This window comes from Anas platyrhynchos, chromosome 1 (genome assembly GCF_047663525.1).
Source record: "Anas platyrhynchos isolate ZD024472 breed Pekin duck chromosome 1, IASCAAS_PekinDuck_T2T, whole genome shotgun sequence".
NCBI classification, from domain to species: Eukaryota; Metazoa; Chordata; class Aves; order Anseriformes; family Anatidae; genus Anas; species Anas platyrhynchos.
This window is the reverse complement of record NC_092587.1, coordinates 96,994,444-97,017,765: the sequence shown is the minus strand read 5'-3', so window position 1 is coordinate 97,017,765 and position 23,322 is coordinate 96,994,444. Positions and strand designations below refer to the sequence as shown.

The 23,322-nt window shown below is 44.2% G+C and overlaps 1 protein-coding gene across 4 annotated transcripts in view; it reads right to left on the bottom strand.

Moving 5' to 3' along the window:
* PTGFRN (prostaglandin F2 receptor inhibitor) overlaps nt 1-23,322 on the bottom strand; it is a 102,237-nt gene that overhangs the window by 15,165 nt on the left and 63,750 nt on the right. For 3 of the 4 annotated variants that reach the window (XM_038184413.2, XM_072025476.1, XM_072025471.1), the window contains 5 exons: nt 22,925-23,082; nt 21,494-21,913; nt 18,548-18,931; nt 13,726-14,151; nt 6,660-7,079 (listed from right to left, as the gene is read on the bottom strand). In XM_038184413.2, the coding sequence (XP_038040341.1) occupies nt 6,660-7,079; nt 13,726-14,151; nt 18,548-18,931; nt 21,494-21,913; nt 22,925 (1,651 nt within the window). In that variant the 5' untranslated portion in view covers nt 22,926-23,082. Of the gene's footprint in view, nt 1-6,659; nt 7,080-13,725; nt 14,152-18,547; nt 18,932-21,493; nt 21,914-22,716; nt 23,083-23,322 lie in introns of all 4 variants that reach the window. The other variant, XM_038184398.2, reaches the window with a different exon arrangement.

Below are 23,322 nucleotides of genomic sequence, written 5' to 3'. Positions count from 1 at the left end.
AACCCAACCACACACACTCAACCCCAAGCTTACAGCTGCAAGCACTTGGTTAACAGGAAACCCTCAGAAGACAGAGACAACAGCAACATCTATCGGTGTCTCTCCATTGCCACGTCCAAGCGTTTGCACTGTCACAGGAAGGGATGGGGAGGTAACAAGCTTTCCTTCAACAAGACCTGAGTTCATGCCACATGAACACTGAGAAAAAATAGAACTCTGCAGACAGATGATGTGGCTTTTCTCACCTTGCCACCTGTATTTAACAGTTTGAAATCCTGTTGTTGGCAACTACAGGTCACTCGAGAACAAACAAGTTGGAGTTTAGTTTCAAGTGCAAGGTTGGCAGATGAAGCATGACTTGCAAAGCTCATCAGGAACAAAGCAAAGTGTAGGGAGGCTATTCAGGAGGTTGAAAGCTGAAAAATAAGTGGATTTGAGTAACTTCTGGTTTGAACACAAGCATCATAATCTCAGCTAGTTCAGAAACTAAAAAAGCAGACTGAGAAAATAAACCAGCATTCCCAATTCTAAGAGCCAAGCATCCATTTTCCCCTATATTGCCATCCTCTACTAAGACCTTTGATTTAAACTAAGCCAAACACTCCATTTCTCACTAAAATGAGGCTGTATGTAAGCTTAGAAAAGTCTCTTAAAAATTCTTCTTAAATAAAGTAATAACAATTTTATATTAAAAAGCAGCTACTGTCAAGATAGGAAAATAAATAGTTTTTGGAGTCATTTCTTGATTTCTGCATGTCTGAAAAAACACTACTTTAAAAAAAAAATGAAGTAATTGAGGTAAATTGAAATTGAAAAATTGGTAAATTGAAATTGATCAATTGAAATTTACTAGTACAAACCTAGAAGTGCTTAAAAAGAAACTCTGTTCCAGGACCAGGACCTGTTTGGTTTAATTATTCAATTAATTTACTCAGCTTAAGGATTTATGTACTGGAAAAAAAATAAACCTTGAGCCCTGTTTACCTGATGTCACCCTACTCTCCCTGCTTTCCATCACTGCTCAGTAATCCAAACACTTTAAATCAGCAAGAAAAAGAAGAGGGGGAGAAAGAAGAATAACCAAAAAGCCAGTTAACATCTGGATTTACAATAGAAGAGCTAATTAACCAGGTCCTAGGTGATGTTTTGGCCTTTTCTACTTTGTCTCAGGCACTATTTCTCTGCAAAAACAAGTTCCAATCTCCCCACAGAAAGGAGTTACTTTCATTTTCCAGACAAAGTAGGGCAGAGAAAGGTCAAGTAATCTATCTGGCAAGAGAGATCCAGAGCAGGCTGCTCCAGCAATAACCCTGTACCCAGTCCATTACCCAGCACAGCCCAGCACAGCGGGAGCAATCACTGCATCCAGCTCCACTTCTTGCAATCAGCCAGCACCACGGACCACAAGGGGGAAAAAACTGATGCAATCCACAAGTTCTCCGTCATCCAAAGCATTACTCATATCTGCCCTGGCAGCAGATCTCTGCTCAAAGTGAGGATCCCATGATCTGCCTCTCCAGATAACGAGCTCCTTCACCCACACTATTGCAGCCCCTGTCCTCTCCCAGCTTCTTCACAGAGCCGTTCCCCAGCGAGTTTCACCCCAAGCTTCATACTAGCCATTACTGGAAGAAGCCCCTAGTAGTTTAGTCTGAGGTTTCTACTTCCAGATACAAATTAGTGCACACAGGCACAAAGGCATACAATGACAAAGCACGTTCCTGCCCATTAACGGTGGCTGGAAAATACCAGCCTCTCTCGCCAAAGAGTTTTTGCTGTATGGCCCTTTATTCATTTCCATGATTAAGGTTTCTTTCCTTTAAGAACCCTTCTGCTTTACTTTCTTGCAGCTGAGTATCTCTGGGTCATTGCAGGGCATCATTTCATTTTAATTGCCAGTTCAGCATCAATACTCAGCTCATATTTCTGAAGCTCTTAGTTTATCTCAACTTCTTCCAAAGTGAATGATAATACATTGCTGTGCAATGAGCTCACATGCAGATGTAATCCAGAGTTGAAGATTTAATTGAGATGCTTCCCTTCAAGTTCTCTTTTATTTTTGCCTCTCCAGAGTTACTTGCCCTTTGCTGAATGGCACAGAGGAAAGCCAGCTCAGAGCACAGCCCAGCTCCAAACGGTCCCCTCTCATAACGTACTTCTGAATACACAATTAAAAGCTTCCTTCTTTCTGCTTTCCTTAAGGCAAAAGAAAACAAGTCACTTCTGTGGAAATCCCAGTGAGCACAGAGAGGGCAAAGACAACCTAAACACTAACCTGGGTTGCCGGGTACAGGCTGAAAGGGATAGAAGATTAAAGGATGAATGCCAAAGAAGAATATATGGCTCCGGGATAAACAATCCAGCTCCAGGCCAGCTGGAACCACTCATACCCAATACCAGTACACAGACCTGTATCAGATAAGCACTCTGATCTCAAGCAAGTTCCCAGCTATTAGAAGCCCACTTCTGCTGGCTGGCTCAGCCAAGTCTGATGGTGACAGCGTGTGCACACACAAAAAAAAAAAAAAAACACAAAAGTCAACCTCTCACATCTGCTACTCAGCCCTAGCAGTGCAAAGGCACTGGAGCAGCACCTCCAGGTGACCAGGAGAACTGATTTTAAAAGGGAGAGATTTTGGGCCAGGTGGGCAAGATCACAAGCCTCACAAGAAGCTGTCCTGATAAGCTGGCTTCAAAAGGAAAACAGGAAAAAAAACAAAGAAAACAGATGCGTTCCAGGCTGAACGAAATGGTGTGTATATATACACACACATCATCTGATGGTCTGATGGCTCGATGGGGGAGAAGCAGCGTTTGGGCTTCAGCAAGAAGAATGAAATGAAATTAAGAGAAAATCACAAGACAAGCACTAGCAGCTGCTCTTATCCCTCCCAGTGCTGGGCAAGCTTTGAGAAGGGATGGCAGAACTTCTGTTTTAAACTGAGCTGACCAAAAAGCAGCACTGAAGAATATTACTTCATATGGGGCGGCTTCCTCCTGCCTCCTTCCCAAATAAGCTTAGCTTGCTTATAGCTACTGGACATACAGCAGGCATTCATTTCCCAAAACTAGTCTAGTGCTCCACAGTATTCACAAGGCCTGACCAGAGGATTCTCAAGATCCCTCTCTGGTCTTAAAATACATCCAGCAGAGAACAATTTGCCATTGATTGAAAATATGCAAACTAAAGACTTACGAGGCTCCTCCTTCCCCTCCCCTCCCCCTCCCGTTTATATAATTCCATGAACAAAATCCGCGTTTTTTATTTTATTTATTTATTTATTTAAGTTCAGGAAGTTTCAAACAAATGCCTTTACATTAACATTTCAGATCATAAACTACGTGGAATAAATACATCCCTCTGCAACAGCAAGTGGAGAAAGAGGAGAGGAGGTCTCTGCTTGCAGCCAGCAAGTTCTGCCTTGAATGGAAAGAATCCGAGCGAGACATTTTCCACAGATGTTCATGGAAAAACATTTCGGAGCACTGCCACATTTCAAGCCCATTGTGGCAGGAAACACTGAAGTTTCATGCGCGCAGTCCCCAGCTCATATAAAATGCTTACAGGCCTCCTGCTGCTCAGATAGATCACGCTGCACGGCGCGTACGCACAACAAAACCCTTCCTTGAAGCATCGCTCGACTCAGGGATCTGGGAGGGAGTCAAGCTGGCAGGAAGGATTTCCAACCCAAGCAAACCTCCCTGCCCCCTACCGAAGAGGAATCAATAAAAACAACCGAGCAAGAAATTCCTCCTAGCACTCAAACCTTCATGTAAAACCCTTTAAGGGCTTCCTTCTGCTGAAAACACTGCTTCCATATCGATCTCCTCCCCGCTCCATCCCCCACATGGTGCCAGCTGGAAATGCTGTGGCAGCCCAAGCCCTCGCAGTCGGGAGAAGAGAGGAATGCCTTCTGGATTTTAAGTTACACTGCATTAGCAAGGCCCCACCGCTGCCACACTTAAAGTGCTTCTCTGCTACACTTCGAGACCCTTGAAGTCAGGAGAACTGTTAGCAAGGTAATTGCACTATCGGGGACAAACACACACATAAACCACTCACCACATACCCCGACTGAACTCGAGATTTAGCAGAGAGGTGCCTTCCAGCTTTAGCAGTTACCTGGAGAGCTACATGCCCCTCTTTGCTGTCTCTGACCCTCTGTTGGTTAGCTTCTTCCCTCCAGTTCTGGGGAACCTCCTGTTTTCCCCAGAAAATCCATCAACCTCAGCAGTTCTGCCTTACACCATTCCCACTGGGGAGAATCTGGCACCAGCTCCTTTTTTTGGAGAACAAGCTTAACAGTTGCCTGTACAGCAGGATGCAAGACAAGGGCGCGATATCTGAGCTGTGCTTTTACAGCTGCCCCGCAGCTTTGCCACTTACCTCTGGCTGCCTGACCTGGTCAGAGTTTGCACCAAAGGAAGCAGAAAATTTTGGGGAAAGGAGGATATGTAAGTAGGCAAGCAAGCCTGCCAGCATCCATTCTGACTGTGCTTGTCGTGTGTCATCATCATGCCCACAGATGAATGTCCAGCGTGGATATCTTAGCAACTACTGAAGGACACAAAGTTCATCCATCGGTTGAATAAAGGTATTTTAAGCCAGATTTGGCTACATGGCGAGGCTATTTTGGGAAACAGCTCTCCAGTAAATTGTGCCTGGGATCTCATTTCTGCCTTCGTTCTCTAGTAAAGCATGGAAGGCTGACAGGGCTTCAGGACCATCCCTCCCCCTGCTCCAGGAATTCACACATTCCCTGGGCAGTGCTGCGGGCTGCCTCCCCTCCTTCGCTCCACGTGCCGGAAATCCTAGCTGGGCAAGGAGGGAGTGAAGAGAAGCTGATAGCAGAAAGAAGTCAAGACTGTGACATGCACACTTCCCTCCCTTGCATAGCTCACAGGTTTCCCTCTGAACCACAAATATTAATAGCCTCTTGCCAAACCTTTTTGGGGGGAGTTCAAAGTGATATAACACAAGCAGTGGTGGCAGAGCCACCAAGCACCACTTTCGTGCAGGAAAGCCCCCATGTAAGAGCTTGCAGGGGGGAGGTTTGGGCCAGATTTCATCCCTCCTGGTTTCTTGCATCAGCCCTTTGCAAGTCTTGCTCTCCCAGTGTCTGATTCAAACAATAAGAGCAGCAAGGCTGAAGCTACAGCCCATTAAAACCATATCTCTATAAGACAAATCTACAGCAATACTCAGCTGTGACAGTGTTACTCCAAGAGCCTTTTGGAACATATGCAAACTAATAGGATATTTTCAGAACAGTAACTTACCATAACACTAAAAGCCAACTGGGATGATCTAGAACTGAACAGGCACTGAGCTGAGTCCCTGTCCTCTCTTCGCCCAGCTTAGGTCAGGCTGTGTCTATAATAGGGTCTGTATCGGGATGATACACTTCAAAACTTCTTACAAAGTGAAGTTCTCATTGCACAACTATGCTCAGCCCTTGTCCTTTTCCTTGCACACCAGCTACAGAGAAACTGAGGTTTTAGAAATCACCTGGTGGAGAATGATTACCTTAGTTATGGAGGCAACCAGAAGTGAAGCTGCTCTAGCCTAGTCACAGCTGCTTCTTCCTAAAACCCTTCAGTCCCATATTATATGCAGAGTAATTCCGTTTGTGAAGAATAAGGGATGTGAAGAGAGACTTCCACCCAAGCTGTGTTTGTGAATAGCAACGGGGGGGGGGGGGGGGGGGCGGGGTGCAGGAGGTTTGAGATAAGCAGCTGAGCAGAGAGCTCCAACACAGGATGCGCCCTTGGGCTACACCAAGAGCTCTTTAGAAGCGTTCAAGTCATCACGAGCTTGGTTTATCAAATCACAAGATGAAACTCTCACTGCCATTACAAGAACAACTCTGCAACAGTTCCCACCCACGCGGCATGATAGGAAGTCAGCGTTAACACGCACCTCAACGATTCAAACCAATACTGCCCCACTTTCTCTCACCCCCATAATATACCAGGACAGGCACACTTCCCTGGGAAAACCCCACCAGGTGGGGTTTGTTACAAAGGTGAGGGTTTCAGCAAGGATGTGGGGAACAGGATGCACATCCGGGCACTGAAATTCATTCCAACTTGTGGAGCTTTGCAAACCATCCACAAGAGGCCTTAAAGGTCTTCAGCAGCAGGATATACTTGCTGAGATTGTTGAAAAATTGCCATTGCCTTGACCTCACCATTTTCTGCAATTATATCAACGAGAAGGTGTGCTCAGGCAATTTAATGCTATGCTAATGAAGTTTGTTTTGGAACAGAAATCCACTTTATATTAATACTCTTCCAAAGTGGTTGTTACCTAACAGCAACCTAGCAATGAAGCTGGCAAATGTGGCAGCAATTATTCCATACTGAGAACCAGCTCTGAGCCTGCAAGACCATAAAAGCTGAATTAGTAAAGGAAAAATTAGTTATAATCGTAACCTTTGGGTTATCGAATGTCTTTCTGTAAACAATCTGTAACACAAAGGATGCAAGTACCACCAAAGGAGACAAGGAAAGCTCCCAGCCATCACACCATCTGGAGAGCCTTTCAATTTCTAAAATAGCAGGTATTGCCCAGAGACGGGGAAACCACTGGAAGAGTGTCACAGAACTCCCTCCCCTTCTGGCTCAGACACACACGCACACACAAATGCTACACCAACCTGATGTCTGGAAGTCTATCTGGATAGGGTTGGATAAGCCGTTCACTGCTTCACGCCACATGCCACCACCACCCGGAGACCAGGCAGTCACCACACAGCGGTAGAGCCCAGCATCAGAAATTTGGGTTTGATACATCCTGTAGCGGAACTCGTTCTCCTGCACCTTCTCCAGAACCACGCCATCCACACGAGTCTGGTCCGTCCAGTCTTCCAGCCGCACCACTGAATCCTGGTTCAGGGAAATTATGCGAGTGGTTCCATTGGGATTCGACTGATCTGTCAGCGGCTTCTCTGCCGTGATGAGGACAGAATAGCGCGGCGTCTTGATGTTTTTGGAAGACACTTTGCATGTCATCTCAAAGGTGTGGCCTGCCACGAAGAATGGCTTCAGTTTCACCGCCTCCACAGTCAGCGTGTAATCTGAAGGGGGAAGGAAATAAGCAACAAGGAAGGGGTTAATAAGTAGTGCAGTTATTGCTGCACTTGTTCATCTGGAAGGTTACTAATAAGCAAAATGCTTTTTTTGCAGAGACAAATCCCAGCACATTTATCTAAACACACATGGACACCCCAGAATGCTACTTAACAGCACACAACAGCTTGGGTCGAAATGCAAGGATTCAAACAAACACCATACACTGAACAGATGATGCAACACACAGGACACGGCATAACCTCCAGGACATTTTTATTTAAGAGTATGGATACTAGTCAGATGAGACTTGGAGCCCCAGTTTGATGTTGGATCTGGAAAAGCCCCATCAGCGACAGAGTACAGGGACACTGATGAAGTACTTGTGACTAGTGACAACAGCTGCCACTGACTGAATCTGCAGCGCTTAGTAGAGCTGCTTTTTATTTCTCTTGAAAAATTCACCCTAACAGCAATCCAGACACATTGAGCTGAACTCCTCAAATCATGACAAGATTGCATAACAAGAAAGTTGGCGTTAACATGAGAACCCATTGCCTCCAGTACACTCATACACACACTGCTCTTGAAGAGGTCAGCACACATCTGCCTCCACAAATGCTCTTTTCACTCGTTTCTAGTGCATTCACCTGATTACAAGCCTAACAGAGACCTTGACATGTCCCCAGCAGTTTGGCACCAGCAACGCTTACTACTTGATTTCATTCCCTTCAGCATCCTCCAAGTATGCGGGCTCTCAATCCCAAGAATCCCTTAATTATAGGGTTTGGGAAAATTATACATCTAGGAGCAAAGCCTCAAGACAAAAAAAAAAAAAGCTCACAGTGAGAAACTGAGAAAATGAAGAGTGCCTGAAATCATATCTAGATAAAAGGAAAGGGAGTTGCTACTTTCCTGGCATTGTGATGAAGAGACAAAGAGACATCCTGCACATCCAGGTTTTTCCTTAGGAAAGAAGGGCTGGGGCAGAGCACACAGCTTACAGCAACATCCCATAGTAGCAGTATTGCAAGAACTTGGCCAATGTAGTTTTCTGGACTTCACTACAGCATATTCTCCTTTCCCCTCCTTATGAAAAATGGGTCCAGACACATCAAACAAAATCTCCACACATCACCCTTATGCAAGGTGAAACTTCTCAGGATAAGGAAAATAAGCGATGGTAAGATTGCAACGCTTTCCCCAAAGTGAACTAGATGAAGTAATATTTATGCCCTCCCCATAAGAGCAATGAGATACTTGTCAAGATTACATTTTGCAGTGTTTTGCCTTCAAGCGGCAGTTTTCACAATGAGTAAACACGGCCCGCAAGATGAGAAACCCGGTATGACAACTTTAAATCGGTACTGTATAAAGCAGATCACAGTACAAAGCTATATAAAGAAACAGCAGGGGCAGCATCAAGTGGTCTAGCTGAGCACAGAATTATTTGATACTCCACACCAGCCCCCCTTGTACTTCCACCCACTAAGCAAGTGGGAATGTAAGGGTTGCACATTTAAGCACTGAGGGTACAATCACAATTGAAGTTTTGTGTGCATGCATCCCCTGCTCTCCTGGGTGAGAGCTCATTTCACATCTGATTCTAGACTTCAGATCTGTTTTTCTCATTCTGTGCCCTGAGACTCTGATAACACCCTCTCTATAAGATGGTAGCTTTTGGGATCCCAGCACAAATCAACTTGCCTCATATCTTAGGAATATAGCCTACAATCACACTTTTGCCCCAAAAGCAGAAGCACAAACAGCTAACCATACTTCTCTGCCTTACTGTTGCTCGCTAGACCTTGTGAGAAGGCTCTGGGCAAAAAGCTTCCTGATGCAAATGTCCATTGTGCTTCTGATCTCCATGTCAGAGAGCTGAGTCCTGGACACTGAAAAAGAAATCTTGCACTTGGTCTCTCATACATGTACATAAGGAAAATACCTTAATGTGACAAGAACAGTACAGATGTAGCTGAGAAGCTGCAACCCTCCCTACCATCTGGGCTGCAAATGGAATACTTCAACTATTCTCTGAGACACAGGTCAGGAAGCAGCACACAGGGGACTGTGTCTTGTCCCCAGCAAGGACCAACCCAGCTTTGTTCCCAGTTGTTGTTTTCTTGGCTTCCTACTTGAGGGCAACGGAAAATGCTGCTTTGACCAATTATTTTTTGTTAAATAAAAGTAGTAACGGTAGCATGAAAACACAGTAATGTTGTCTGTAGAGTTTGTGGAAGAGAACATCTGAAGACCTGCAGTGCAGCTGGAGAACAGTGGTTGAATACAAAAGGGTTAGAAATTAGGATGCTGAACAAAGAACTGGGAGACATCCTTCTAGAAGTCCTTGCATAGGATTTTTCTACCTTTAGAAAAAACCCAAAGCCCCTTCATCCTTTAGGTTGGATGAATACCACGGAAGGCAGAGGCACATTCTCTTATGTGAGAACATAAGAAATGCGAACCAGAATGGAGAAGGGGGCATGATAAACAACACCCAGAGGTGCTGAAGTGTTTGTTGTTTGCTAGAAAGCAAAATATAGGCCAGAGAGGTCAGAGAACATTTTCTTTCCAAGAACTACAGCTTGATACATCTTTTCTAATCTTCTGAGAATTGACAAGAAAGCAATGTCTGTGTCTTGACCACTACTGTGTATGCTTGCCCCTCCATGCAGGCACACACACACAGGCAAGAGCCTCACTGTCCTGTGCAGTCTCACCTCCTTCTCAAAAAGCTCTATGTAAGAAAAGCAGGACAAAACACACCCCTGTCCATCGCACATAGGAGGCTGCAATCTGCAGAGTTTGTTGGAAAACACTAGGGGAAGAGAACCTATATAAAACATGCCCAAAGCTCATAACCAGTTTGGGTCCTATAAGACAGAGAGCTAGCAGAGAAAAAAATTGTAGCCAAATTTTTCAGATAAAACTTGAGTAGTAAACTATACTTTGGAGCTTGGCAGCACGTGCTGCTGCCTTCCATCCCTGGCCACTCCAAGTGGCTAATCCACACTAATTCTCTTGTTGCTCCCTACGACAAAGTGTGTGCTCAGCTTCAAGGATGCTTCCTGGGAAATGACTAAAACCAGTATTCACCTAATCTGTCAGTCCAATTGCTAGAGAAGCCTGGCAGCTAAAGGGCAAGGAAACAACAAACACGTTCCCTGTGCTCCACCGGTTCCAGTCTGAAAAGAAGCAGCAGCCACAAGTAACTAATCTCAGAGCCTAACGCCTTGTCAGCAGCGCCAAGTAACACCATCCCAATATTCGTAAAGGCTGCTTCATCCCCCAGTGCACTGAACAAGATTGGAAGTGGAGGGAACGCAGCAGACATTAAGGTAATGACAGTTTTGCCTTCGCAGGAGGCGGCGGCTATACAGCACCCCGCGGTACCATCACAGGCCCAGCAGCTCGGATACCACGAGCACTGAAAGCACAGCCGGCACGCTGCGGCCTACACCATGGCCTGACACATGTATACACGAGGCAACTGCTCTCACTGCTGCACACACATCCCCCTACGTCGCCTTCACTGCCCTGCTCAGCTCCTAAGCAATGAGTACAACCACTTGGTCCTCGTGCAGCCAGGGGAAGAGGAGCCCAGGGGCTCCTGGCTCATGTACCTACCGTAACGCGCTAGCTTGTTCTCAGGCCCAAATTGGCACGTAGCGTGACGGAGTGGTGCCACAGGGATGGGGATTTCTCTGCATGTCTGTACTGAGCAGTGTGTTACACACCAGCAATTGCAAAGACAAGTGGGTAGAAGAAATATCACCTGCTCCCTGCTCGCAGGACTTTCTGCGAGATGAAGATGCCCTTGCTCCCCATTAAACTTAATGGAAGGTCCTAAGCAAACGTTTAGGACCAGTAACATTCTGTTAAATACAATTACTTTGCAAATTAAAGACAGAAGTATTAACAAAACCCCAAATAATAGTATCTTTGGGATATGGAGTTTCAATTAAAAGATAATGCTCTCTTTTGCTAAGGCTTTCATGCAGATCTAAAGCTGACAACACTGGCTTAGGAAACGAGCACTGATTCTGCATTCCACTGCTAACAGCACCTTTGTTTTAAATGTAGGTAGCACTCACACTCCAACTGATATATAGAATGATCTTTTTAAACTATCAAACTTCTGTGTTCAAAATAATCTACAGAACCAGTCAAAAAAAGTTTCCCTGCCTTCCCTTACCCCTTTATAAAGTACAAGTCGCAGGAAGTAAATAACCTGAATACAACAACAAATTCAATGCTTTCATATTTGAGACGAAGATGCTTTGTTGACATTGATGGGGGGCATTGGGTAACAAAATAAAAAGGCAAAGAAACAAAAATCAGGCAGACCATGTCAAAAGCGATGGTGATGTGCAATCAACACTTGCAAAGCTGAATAAGCAGAAAGACACATGAGCTTTATTACTCCCAACGGATAGAACAGAAGAAAAAAAAAAAGGATAAAAAGCCTCAAGTGAAAATGGGCAAGCATACAATTTATTATAAAACACGAGGAAAAAGGGCTTTGACATCCTCGCGTGATATTTACATTTCAAGCCAAGACCTGTTATCCTCAACACCCCTCTACTGACTGCCCCACAGATGCAACAAAATCATTTCTCCTTTCTCTGATACTCAGAGTGAGATTTTTCAAAGTCAGATCTCTCTGAAGTCCTCCCCACCCCCACCCCCATCACTGCTCTAAAGTTAACACAGACAATGCAAATAGTGAAATAGTTGGAAGAAAAGCCTCAATGTAGGCACAAGCTATCCAAGGAACAGTCAAATTTCGGTTCTCTCCTTAGGCAAACACGTGGGAGCCTGGCTGCTTGCTTTTATAAGCATTGGGAGCAATTCGGGACTCAAATCACCAGAGATACTTGTCAAAACAACAGTCAGAGAGCACAGGCAGCAGCACATTAACTCCTTCATAGTTGGTGCTGCACCACCAGGCTCACAGCCCTGTTTGGAGCCTGCAGGAACCGGCTATGACTGGGGCCAGGGCGTGCAGGGAACGGCATCTGGGGCCAGATTGCTGGAAGAGCATGGCAGGGAGTGGAAGGGAAGAAGGGGGAAACCAAGCCTAAATATTTCCCCCTCCATACATACATATGTGTGTGGCTTTTTTTCGGGAGAAGAATGTTTGTAGGAGAGTTTGCTTTCACGTCGTAAATACCCCAGCTCTGAGTTTTGCCAACAAACGTACTTTTCAGCATGGGGACTGTAACATTTACATTTGTGTGGCAAAATTAGCAGAGTTTTTGGAACAAAACCAGAAACAAGGGAACGTTCACACCTGTCACGGTTTGTTTTCCCTCAGAAATGTCAACACAGGCTGAGACTTTTCAACTCCAGCTGGTTTCTCTAGCTGCTCTGAAGGCGGTGATCCATTACGCGTGCATGCACACACACACAGTTATGGCATAACTGAACTGATTGTGACCAGCATTCGCCATTATTGAGGGATCTCATTCCTGCTAGAGAAGCCAGCTCCTAACAAAAAAGGAAATACCCTTTCTGTGGACCAGCCTTGGTTTGGGGTTGAAGAAAGTCTGAACAAGCAGCCTGCCATTTTCTGTCTCCACTGGAACAAAATCACAGAAGTTCTCCAGTTCATTTAAAGATAATGCCTGAACGGCTTTAAATTCATTTAAGACTACACGTCTTTGAAACGGTCATCTGTCTATAGCTACTTGAGCTAGACTGCTCAACAAATCTGTGAGGTGCACGGACAGCTTAGCTAATTGCTGTTGTTGTTTTGCTTGTTTGTTTTTTTTGTTTGTTTGTTTTGTTTTGTTTTTGACAAAGATGTTACATCCTAGGGGGGATGCTACCCCATTCCCCCATTCAGCAGTCCCCTCCTACATGGCTTCAGATGTAAGCCAAAAGGGTATCACTCTACAGGACATTCAGGCTACAGGCACCCACTTTATACCAAGTGATTCAGGTACCTTTATTTAGCTCCTAAGAAATGCTCCCAAAGACGGTTTAAATACTGACCAAAGGGCAGTTTACTTCTGTCAAAAAGAGGCCTAGGTCCAAGCAAAGTACTGAATGACTTTGCTCTGTCACATGCTGTTTTTTGTTTGTTTTGTTTTGTTTTTTTTGATGCTCTGGTACTACTATGCCCATGAACATACTCAAAAGTGCCCTCTAAACGCATGCTTATAAATACAAGTTGGTATAGGAAAACAAACAAACAAACAAACAAAAAATGTTATCAAACTGACAGTAAGAGATGACTTAAAGTGAGCGACATTCCTTTTTTACCCCAAGACAGCCTTGTTGCTAGCAACAAGATGCATCCTAGAGATACTGAAATATTCTGGGTCATGAAAGGGAGCAGTGACCCCAGCATTATTGCTGGATACACCCTGTCACAATGACAGCCTGGTTCCTCTAAGTCTCAGCACAGTTTGAGCGATGGATCTGTTTTGCACTTCCACTTCAAGCTGTTGCACAAAACTGGTCAGTGCTGTTTAGTAATTATTTAGCTGCAAAAATATAGGCCTTTACACAAAGTAATTTTTCTTCTTCATAACACAGAGACACATTTCCAAAAGCCTTTTGTAGGCCTTCTGCATGATGGATCTACTCAGGAGAAAACTATCTTAGCTTTCCAGGTCTTCCAGTGAATAGGTGCAAGGTTCCTACCTTGTGTAGCCCATAAAATGCTGACAGGTGCAGAAGTCACGTCTTTGCTTTTTACCCAGCTGTTGTTGCGGTGCCTGCTCCATGCAGAGATGACACAGAAATAATCCCCTCTGTCACTTTCTGAAGTCCACTGGATCCGTAAACTGAAGGTGTCAACAGCCTTTTTAGAGAAGATTATTTCCCCGTTCTGAGTCCGCTCTCTGCTCCTGTCCCCAAGAAGTAGAGTCCAGTCTGCATCCATGGTGGCCAGCAGTTCCTCTGTCGCAACATCATCACCGGGCAGGTGCTTCTTGTAGTACCATGAAACTGTGAAGCGGATGTTTGCTTCGGTGTCCTGGGCATTTGTGATCCTGCACTCCAGCTCGGTGGGGTCATCTGAAAACTTGGGTGTTTTAGATGCATTCAGGAATACCTCATAATCTGGCTCTGCGGGAGAGAAAACCCACAATAAAGAAGTGAGAAGATACAAGCAGAAAGGAGCAAGTGGCAGAGCTTAATGTTAAATAAGATACTGCTAACTGCTAACATCCAGTTTGTGAAAGCACATGGTCCCAAAGCCAAGTGCCAGAACGTCTATTTTTCTTACAAGAGCTGGTGATTGGGAACTTGGACTCTAGCTCTCAGACTTGTACTGGTGTGAAGCGAGCCACCCTAGGCCTGAGTTTTCAAACAGGACTTGTGTGTCTGGTCAGACCATTTCAGAAAAATCAGGACAAAGTGATTTTATTGAGCAAAATCATTCCCTTCCTTAGGCCTGGCCCCAAGAACCCACACTTGTTTCGGATATCCCGCCACTTTTGCACCTGTCTGAAGACCTCCAGCAGCCAGAGGACCTGTTACACTCTGGCTTTGCACTGTCCAGAGCCATCCCATTTCCCCAGTTTGTCTCCAGGATAAGAGTCCCTTTCCCATCCTGAAATGCCACCTTCTCTGCACTTAACATCCCATCATCTCTCTACAGCATGCAATGAATGTTAAACATCTCACCCACCCATCCACCCAAATCAGGGGGCATCAGTGCCACTGGCCACGGGCAGCACAAACAGCAGCATGCAGTAAATTTCAGCAGGCATCATAATAAATAACAAGTAGGTTAAGCCAACAATGTGTATATCAGAAGATATCAGAAGAGCTCCACAGAACAAAGAAGTAGATGCTGTACAGCTACGAGGCTAGAAACCCTGAAGCTTGAAAAGGATCGCCTGAAATGCACGGGTTAAGATTGGGGCTGCTGTATTTAAATCTAAAATAGCTGGCTGTCCAAAGCCTAAAAGAGATAAGGCAGCCACATGACTATTTTCTCTTGGACTATGGAGATAGTAAAGGAAAAAGATTACAGCGAGGACCTCTCACCACAAAGGAGATACATGTTTATTTACTAGCATTAGAATATTTTTCTCTCTTGCTGCCTACTATTATTCAGAAAAAATACTAGCCTTCCAACTGTTCAGCCAATACTCATCACATGGATTTTGTATTATAAGCGTATTCAGTGCTCTATATTTATTTCTTGCTTTATGTTGTATTTGGCATTTTGCCCTCCCAGAAACAATTAACTGAAGCTATAATTGGGACAGAGAAGGCAATCCAAGGCTAAAACTTAGACTTAGCTCACCAGTGAGCCAAGATAATAAAACATCTTAATAGAGCTGCTGCGCTAATGTGTGTGCACATGCACTTTTGGACTTGGGATGCAAATGAAGGAAACAATTCTATTCAAGCAACCTGGCTGCTGCCACGCCAGCTTGGAGAAAGGATCTCTCGCCACTAAGCGTTCTGCATGCAGGCATGCAGTGTCCTTGCATCTAGCCAGAACAAGGGCATACAAACAGACCAGACGCTGGAGGATCTAAATCACTGAGTTTCTGCAGTGCTAGGTAACACACAAACATAAAGGTATTGCTCACCTAAGTCCAAAATACTTACTGTTGGCAGCAGTACCGCGCAGCTGTATAGCATTGTGCTTCTTTATTCTGTGAAGCTCTCCTGATATATGCATCTCTGACTGTTAACCTACTTTGTGTTTATTATGATGCCTGCTGAAATTTACTGTACACTAGCTCACTATGCACTACATAGTGAACATAAGCATAGATTTTTGCAGACTCTCAGTATGAGTAATACAAAATAAAAATTCACTCAATTCCTCTGCTGCAACCAACTCATAGATTATTAATGGTGGCCAAAACACAGTTTTGGTGCAAGCAAATCCCCACAGATCCTACAGCTACTCTACCCTTCCTGTCTCATTCACAAAAGACCAGTCTTCTCCAGGGCCTCATGATATATTGCACACACTCTTCAGTTTTCTTATTCCCCCTTGACTCATCTTCACCACCAAAACAGGCAGCAGTCAAGACCAATTAATATTTTCACAGCAACAAAGACTAAAAAAGCCGAAACTCTTCTCAGGATAGGAACACAGAAAGGAAAAAGCTGCAAGAAAGTCAAGTTCTTCAATAATCACTTCAGGTTGTTTTATTTGCGGGGAGGGAAAGGACCGCTAAGAAGAGAGTCTTGGCTTTGACAGCACCACTCCAGATAGGCGCTTCACCCTGACAGACATTCAGACAGAGGATTTAGAAAGAATAAAAGGCTGGCTGGATAAACCTCATTCCTCCACTCTGTCAGCTGTCAAAGAACAGCCTCACTGACAGTTCAATGACTTAATACCCCAGCAGCTCTTAACTTCCATTAAGAAGGAGTAGTTGGTGAATTCTGGATGCAGCTGAAAACCTCAAATGCTGAAAAATTATTCTACTTTCCTTTGTCCTTAGCAACCAAGCGTCTGCCGAGGAGTAGATTTCATTCTCTCCTTTCCCCAGATAACACCCAATTGGAATGGAAAAAGCAAGGAATATTTCTACAGGCACTGGCAATGTAAAAGAATATGTGAGCACATGGTGCACCTGTATGTGCATGAACACGTGTGTGCACATGCACGTACATGGGGAAAGGGGGGAGCTCTCAGAAGCTGAATGTGTAATCAAATGGCTGAAGAATGAAAACGAAGACTTATCACTTGTGCACTTACCTCTAGCATACATTACAAGTATGCAAGAAAGAGCCACAGCTCAACTGCTCTGTACAATGCCAAATTGCAAAATTACAATGTTTATCACTGGAATTTAACCTTGTGGCTACAGCTATTTATTTCTGATAAACAGACTCTCTATATGCTGAACCCATTCTGTCCTTTTGTGTTGGAGGAACTCTGCCTTTGTAACTGGGCAGTACCATCAGACTGATTACAAGAGGCTCCAAATGAGTACATGGAGAACGTTTAGGCACAGATGCTTGCATCCAATAAAAGCTGGGAACAAACATCAAGTACGACAGCTCTGCCAGTTCTCCAGTTCACATCTAGGTTCATTCATGCTTCCAACACAAACAATCCTTTGTGAATTTCAGCAGGAAAAAGGTGGAAACGCCTTACCTACAGCATCCTGCAACACCACCCTGAGTTACATTGCTTATGAATTGAAGTTACTCTTCTCTCATGATTAAACTAGAAGATAACATAGGAAGGCTGACATACCCTTAAAAAGCCAGACTTTTTAGAAGTTTTGCTGGAGTTTCATTTTTAGCATTTCTCCGAAGCAACTTTGTTTCTAAGCATATTTGCATAAAGAGAGACGGCCAAAGCTTAATGTTCAGAAAGGATAATGCAAAGTAAAATATCTACAGTCTTCAGCATGTGTATGACCCAGTAGATCTCCAAAACACATTTTTTTTAGGGCGGGGGTGTAGGGAAAGATATTGTCAGCCTGCTCTTGTAGGCCAGGTAGATTAGACAAGCCTGTTCAACCTCTGACCTCCACTCCAGATTCTGTTCTGTTTAGAATGAACAACTGCTAAACACAACTCTTCCTAAGCACAGCCCCCTTGTGAAGAAAAAAAAATATATTAAAAAAAATGATGGTATTAGAGGTACAAAAAGGGAAATAAGAAGGGAAAATAACTATGAACAGCTGGGGAATGAAAGAAGGAGAGGATAAAGAGATCATCAAATCGCTGTTTAAGTAGATCTTTTTTTCCCACTAGTGACTTAAAAGAACTTGCTGCAAAAATGTTGCAGTAACTTAAGGAACCCATACTTTCAGGTGCACAAATAACCCTTTGTGTCCTCAAAAGGACAAAAACCCACTCATGTCTAGAACTGAATGATTAAAAATGCACCAGAGTGGGATATTAAATACTGCAGGAAGACCTACTTTAGTGGTTACTGTGCTAAGCAACACTTCCAGAATTAAGCTCTTAGCCAGGTCTCTCTTGTTCAGTCACACTATTCAATAGTGTGGTCTCCTAAAATAGACTTGCCTGTCGAGGGAAGAGAATAAAGCAGTATAAAATCCCATCCCATCCTAAATCTATGGGTAGGATGTGGTGTGTCTTTAGCGATTAAAACAAAGAAACAATTTGAAAGATATTGCAGTTCATTATGAAGTTTGCATCATAAATAACTATATGGAAAATGATTCAAAAAATGATGGGAACCATGTGGTATCACTGCGTTTGGAGCTCAGAAAGAACACCTGCTGCAGTATCAAAGCCCTGCTGACAGTACACGGGAAATGAAAGGGGACAATATGATACTGAGGTAGCTTCAGCCCCTGGAAAATAAGGTGGACTTTTAAGCTCTGTTTCCCAGTTACAGACAGTTCAGTGATACCCTAAAGTCCCAAAACATACAAGCCCAGAGAGAGAGATGATACATGCAAATGTGGAAGAGATGAGATCCTGCAAGGTCCTTTCCCTTTTCTGATAGGAAGAAGGAATGTGTGGTACAATATCCATGAAGTTTGCGAGCAGAATCACTCACCTAATGCAGTCACCACCACACTGACTGGCGCAGATGTCCTCTCCACCACTTTATGCCAGCTCCCATTGTGCAGCGGTACCCAGACAGCTGCTTGGCAGAAGTAGTACCCGGAGTCCTCCACACCCACATCACGCACCAAGAGGCGATAGGAGTTCCTATCAACATGGCTCAGGCTGATTAGAGTTGAATCACTGACAACAGAGTCATGGTCCATGCTCAGCAAAACCTGAGCGTCTGACAAGGTGTCATCAGGTGACCCAGAGAAATACCACGTCACCTCGGCCTGGAAAATACCACTCCTGTCCGTTGTGATGTTGCAGGTAAGATCCAGGGAGTCTCTTTCAGTCACGGACAGATTGCTTGTTGAGATGAGCACATCTAGAACTTGGAAATGAAGAGAGAAAAATTCAAACAAAAAATAAAACATTGCTTTTATTAATATTTTAAAGAGCCCACTCACTGTAAATTATGCAGACCTTCACTTTCTATTACAGAATTTTCTCAAGTAGTTCAGTAGCCCCACTGTCAAGCACCCCTCGACTGTTGTGCTGCATCATTTATTATAAGACAAGCACACATTATCAAGCAAGCAAGGGATCTTTGATAAGGGTGGGAGAAAGAAGGGGAAGAGAACAGTGTTTCTATACCTCAACAACAACTGGTCTGCGAAGGCTTTGTCCTAATCACAGACTGTACACCACCCTCACACAGGAAAAAATGAAGGATATTTATTCTCACAGGAGAGTCAAGGTATTTGGGGACTCTCTCGGAATGGAAAATGTCCACTGAAACCACTAGGCACTACACCAGAACTGTAGCAGCTCTTCTCAGTAGTTCCACTAGTCCTGCCTTAAACAGGCAGCTAAGAGCAGATCAGTGATTTCTGTGTAAAGCCATGTTCTAGTACCTAATACATACCCATCTGTAAACGCTTTCTAGGACTATCACCAGAAATTAGAGACAGTATAGAAATGCCAAACTGTTCTTCTGAGTGGCCGCAACTATTGCCAATAAAACCAAGCAGTACTCATCTCACTGCTCACCACTCGATAGCACAGAACAGACTGAACCGAGCCTCTCCTGAGAGGTAAAGCCAAGTCCCCTATCTGATGAATGCCTCACCGGGACTGGAAACAGTAGGAAAGCCTAGTTAAATTAAGAGACTAGTTAATTTAAATGCCAGAATACAAATCAAGAGCCCTCTGAAAAGTTAAGAGCAGTGTTTCTCCAAGGAGCACCTCTGTTCATGCACTAGTGACCGGCATTCAGAACCTGGCAGGATAATCACGGAGAGGGACTCTAAGAGAGTTTACTCGTATGTGCCTTCTCAAGGCTCCTTTTTTGGTTGCAGAAGTGCCTGAAGGCCTCACTTAGGATTATATTCCTCTTGTGCAAGGCGCTATTAAAAAAGACATACAGCAACAAAGTCGGGCTGAAAGAGTTCATGATTTAAGGACACCAAAGTAGATGGAAGAGTAATTCCTTTTTGCAAGTAATCTGTGCTACTTATGCAAGTAGTTACACAAGTAGCTTTGTGCATGACTTTTTTTTTTTTTATGTTAGATAATAATTTCTGTTATTATTTTTATTTTATTTCTACAAATTCAACCCTACAGTTTACAGCAGGTAAGAAGGGAGGGGGAGGCTAGAAAGCTTTCTTGTCCCTGACAGGTGCCAGTGCTGCCAACGACTGAGCTGAAAATGAAGGCCAAAAAAAACTTTACAAACCAAACAGGAGAAAAAAGACACAGACATACAGAGGGAACATTAAAAAACCCGTCCCATTAGGCACTGCTACTGGTCCTGGCCATCCTCATCCTGTTTTCAGCCCACCAACTTCAGCCAAATTCTCCATATGTACAACAAAATAGAGGACTACAGCTACAGCTCTTAATCGGCTGCCCCTGTCTCAGCAGAGAGTACCTGCAAGCTTTATTGTGTAACAGACACCCTGAAAAAGGGGCAGATTGATCCTGTCAAATCTCACAGGCTAAACACCATCAGGATACTAAAACTACATCCAAGGGAGCTAGCCAAAACCCAGCAGTTCTGGCTTTTCCCTATATCAATCAAAAGATTACAAAAATGAAAAGATACCCTTATTGTCTGTATACTTTGAAAAAATACTGCCATAATCTCATATTTCTGAGACCATCATTGCCTGTTATACCACCTATCGAGTCACAAGTAGCATCACCCCCTGCTCTCCCCCCTCCAACTAGCAGTGGCAATGCTAATGCAATTAAGCGCTTAGTGCATCTGCTCCTGAAACCTGCACAGACAGGGATATCTGGATATCCTCAGCACAGCACTATGTGTATTTCTGTCTCCTTAGTCAAGCATGCAATGATGCATTTAGCAGTGCCCGCCAACACAGCGGAGCCATCAGCCCAGTGATCCAGTGGTAGCGATAGAAATCAGAGGATAATTTGTCCTTTGAAATTATCCCTGCCTTTCTTTTTTCCGCCAATCTTTCTATGCCATTTTAATACACAACATTCACATCTGTCATGAATCACAGTCCACTTTCACAGGCGAAGCACAGCAGTTTAGTACTCTCAGATAACCTATGTTAATGATAGCACGGAGGGCAGGTTTAGGATGCTCGGGGTTAAACACAACACGATTTAAGAAATAGTGTAACCCGAGGAAGTGAACTAAGGATGAGATAAAAATCTCAGTCTAGGCACATCATAGATTCCAGTCAGTCCTTCCATGCCATCATCCCCATTGCCCCCAGAATAAAAGCTAGCAAACTCATGCCAAGCATATGCTGTTAACCCAGATGTAAACAGGCCAGCTATCCAAACAGCACTCTAAGCTCTCCTGGAAAGGTGTCCTCATTTAGTTCAGCTTATCCAGTTTCTGCTCTCGAGAAGCATCGCCTCCTGGGCACAGCACTGCTGTAGCTATGAGCCATGGCCCCAGCCCAGCAGTAACACTCACCAGTCCGCTGGATCGACACGCTTGCTATCTCCACACTCTTCTCCTGAATCTTCTGCCATGAGCTATCTGCCCCTCTCACCCACTCGCTCACGAGACACCTGTAGGCGCCTGCATCCACCGATGAGGCCTGAGACACAGACAGTCGATACGTGTCATTCGCTCCTGTGTCCAAGCGGATATCTCCATCACGGTAGCGCTCCTCATAGCCAGGGCCAGGCTGGAATTTGCCTTCGTGAGTCAAAGATAGGATGTCCTGCCAAGACAATCCGCTTTTGATCTGCCAAGTCACGTGCAGGTGAGTGTGCTCCGGTGAGGTGGTGATTGCTGAGCAGCGCAGTTTGAAGGAGTCACCCTCAGAGAGTTTGAGAGATGTTGAAGAACGTGCTTTTGAACCGCTCACCCATAAGCCATCAGAAATCACTATTTAAAAAAAGACCAAAATGCACAAATATCATAAAAGCGAAGAAAGGAGAAAACACCCACAACGACCTGTTTGGATATGAAGCACTAGAACTACCACCTCTCCAATTGTTCCTTCTTCCACACAAATATATTCCAGGAACAAGGAAACTTGGCTGAAAACTCATTCATCACCCGCTTTAAACATGCCAAGACAAGCATTCAACTTCATTTACCCTCCCCTCACTTCGATTTCTTATCCAAGTAATATCATTCAGACTATTCCCATTCAGAACTATCTTGATTTTCACGAGAAAAAGAGACAACACAAAGAGAAAAAAAAGTCTCCCAAATTATTACTGAAGAACCCTAAATGAGAGAGCAAGGCTAGGACATAACTGCAGGAACAACATGCTAAAGATGAAAGGGAAGAATACTTCCCTCACAGAAAGATCTCTAAATGACACTAAATAAGAGGGAACGGAGGCGATGTTTTTACCTGAAGTTAGCCCCTCTCCCCAGAGACTTAGTGACATTAAGCATTTGCAGACATCTTAGGAAAACACACTGCTTAGTTTTCCCAGGTTTATTTACATATTTCCTAGACAGAAAAGCAAAAGTGGTGTTTAGAGCAACGGGTCCCCTTTGCTTCTTCACTGGCTAGCACTTGCTTCTATCATGCCTCCCAATTTTGGCTTCAGTAGAATCAAATAGAAAAAAAGGATCACAATGCTCATAAGAAACAGAAATTCAACATCATTAAGGGTACATCTATAATCAATATCAAAAACAAACTTAGAGCACACCTCACTCTTCAGAAATACCTTTCACTTGGACCTCAGCATCATAATTTCCCTGAACGGTGGCATCAGTGCTGGGCGTGGAGCATTTGTATCTCCCTTGGTCAGTTGGCTGGATGTTTTTAATCACGAGTTCCACAGCATCGTTGCTGCTCCGTCTCAGTTTGATAGCCCCGTGGCCCACGCGTTTTTGGTACTCCTCAGAGGTGAAGGTAGAATCCCAGGTACTCACTATCCGCACGAAGTCAGTCTCTCGGGCGAACTCCCAGTCAAAGTTCTGCTCGCTGGGTCCGTCGTAGTCACTCACGCTGCAAGGGATCGCCACCTCCGTGCCCAAGACTCGAATCAGAGGACCTTTGGGTACCCTCACAATGCGTCCCCTGCAGAAAGCTAGGTTGGGGAATAAGGAGAAAGAAAGCAGGCAGTTAATAAAGGAAATGACCAGGATAGCCTTTGACCAAAATAATGTGAAATACAGCAAGGTTGGGCACCCACCCTGCAGAAAGCTATAACTAGTAAGAGCAATCTTTTCCATTAACGTTTAATCTCATTGGAACAGCATGGGCAATCTTTGGTTCACTGCTTATTTAGTAATGTGTTAGGTAATGAAACACAGAGATGAGGAGAGAA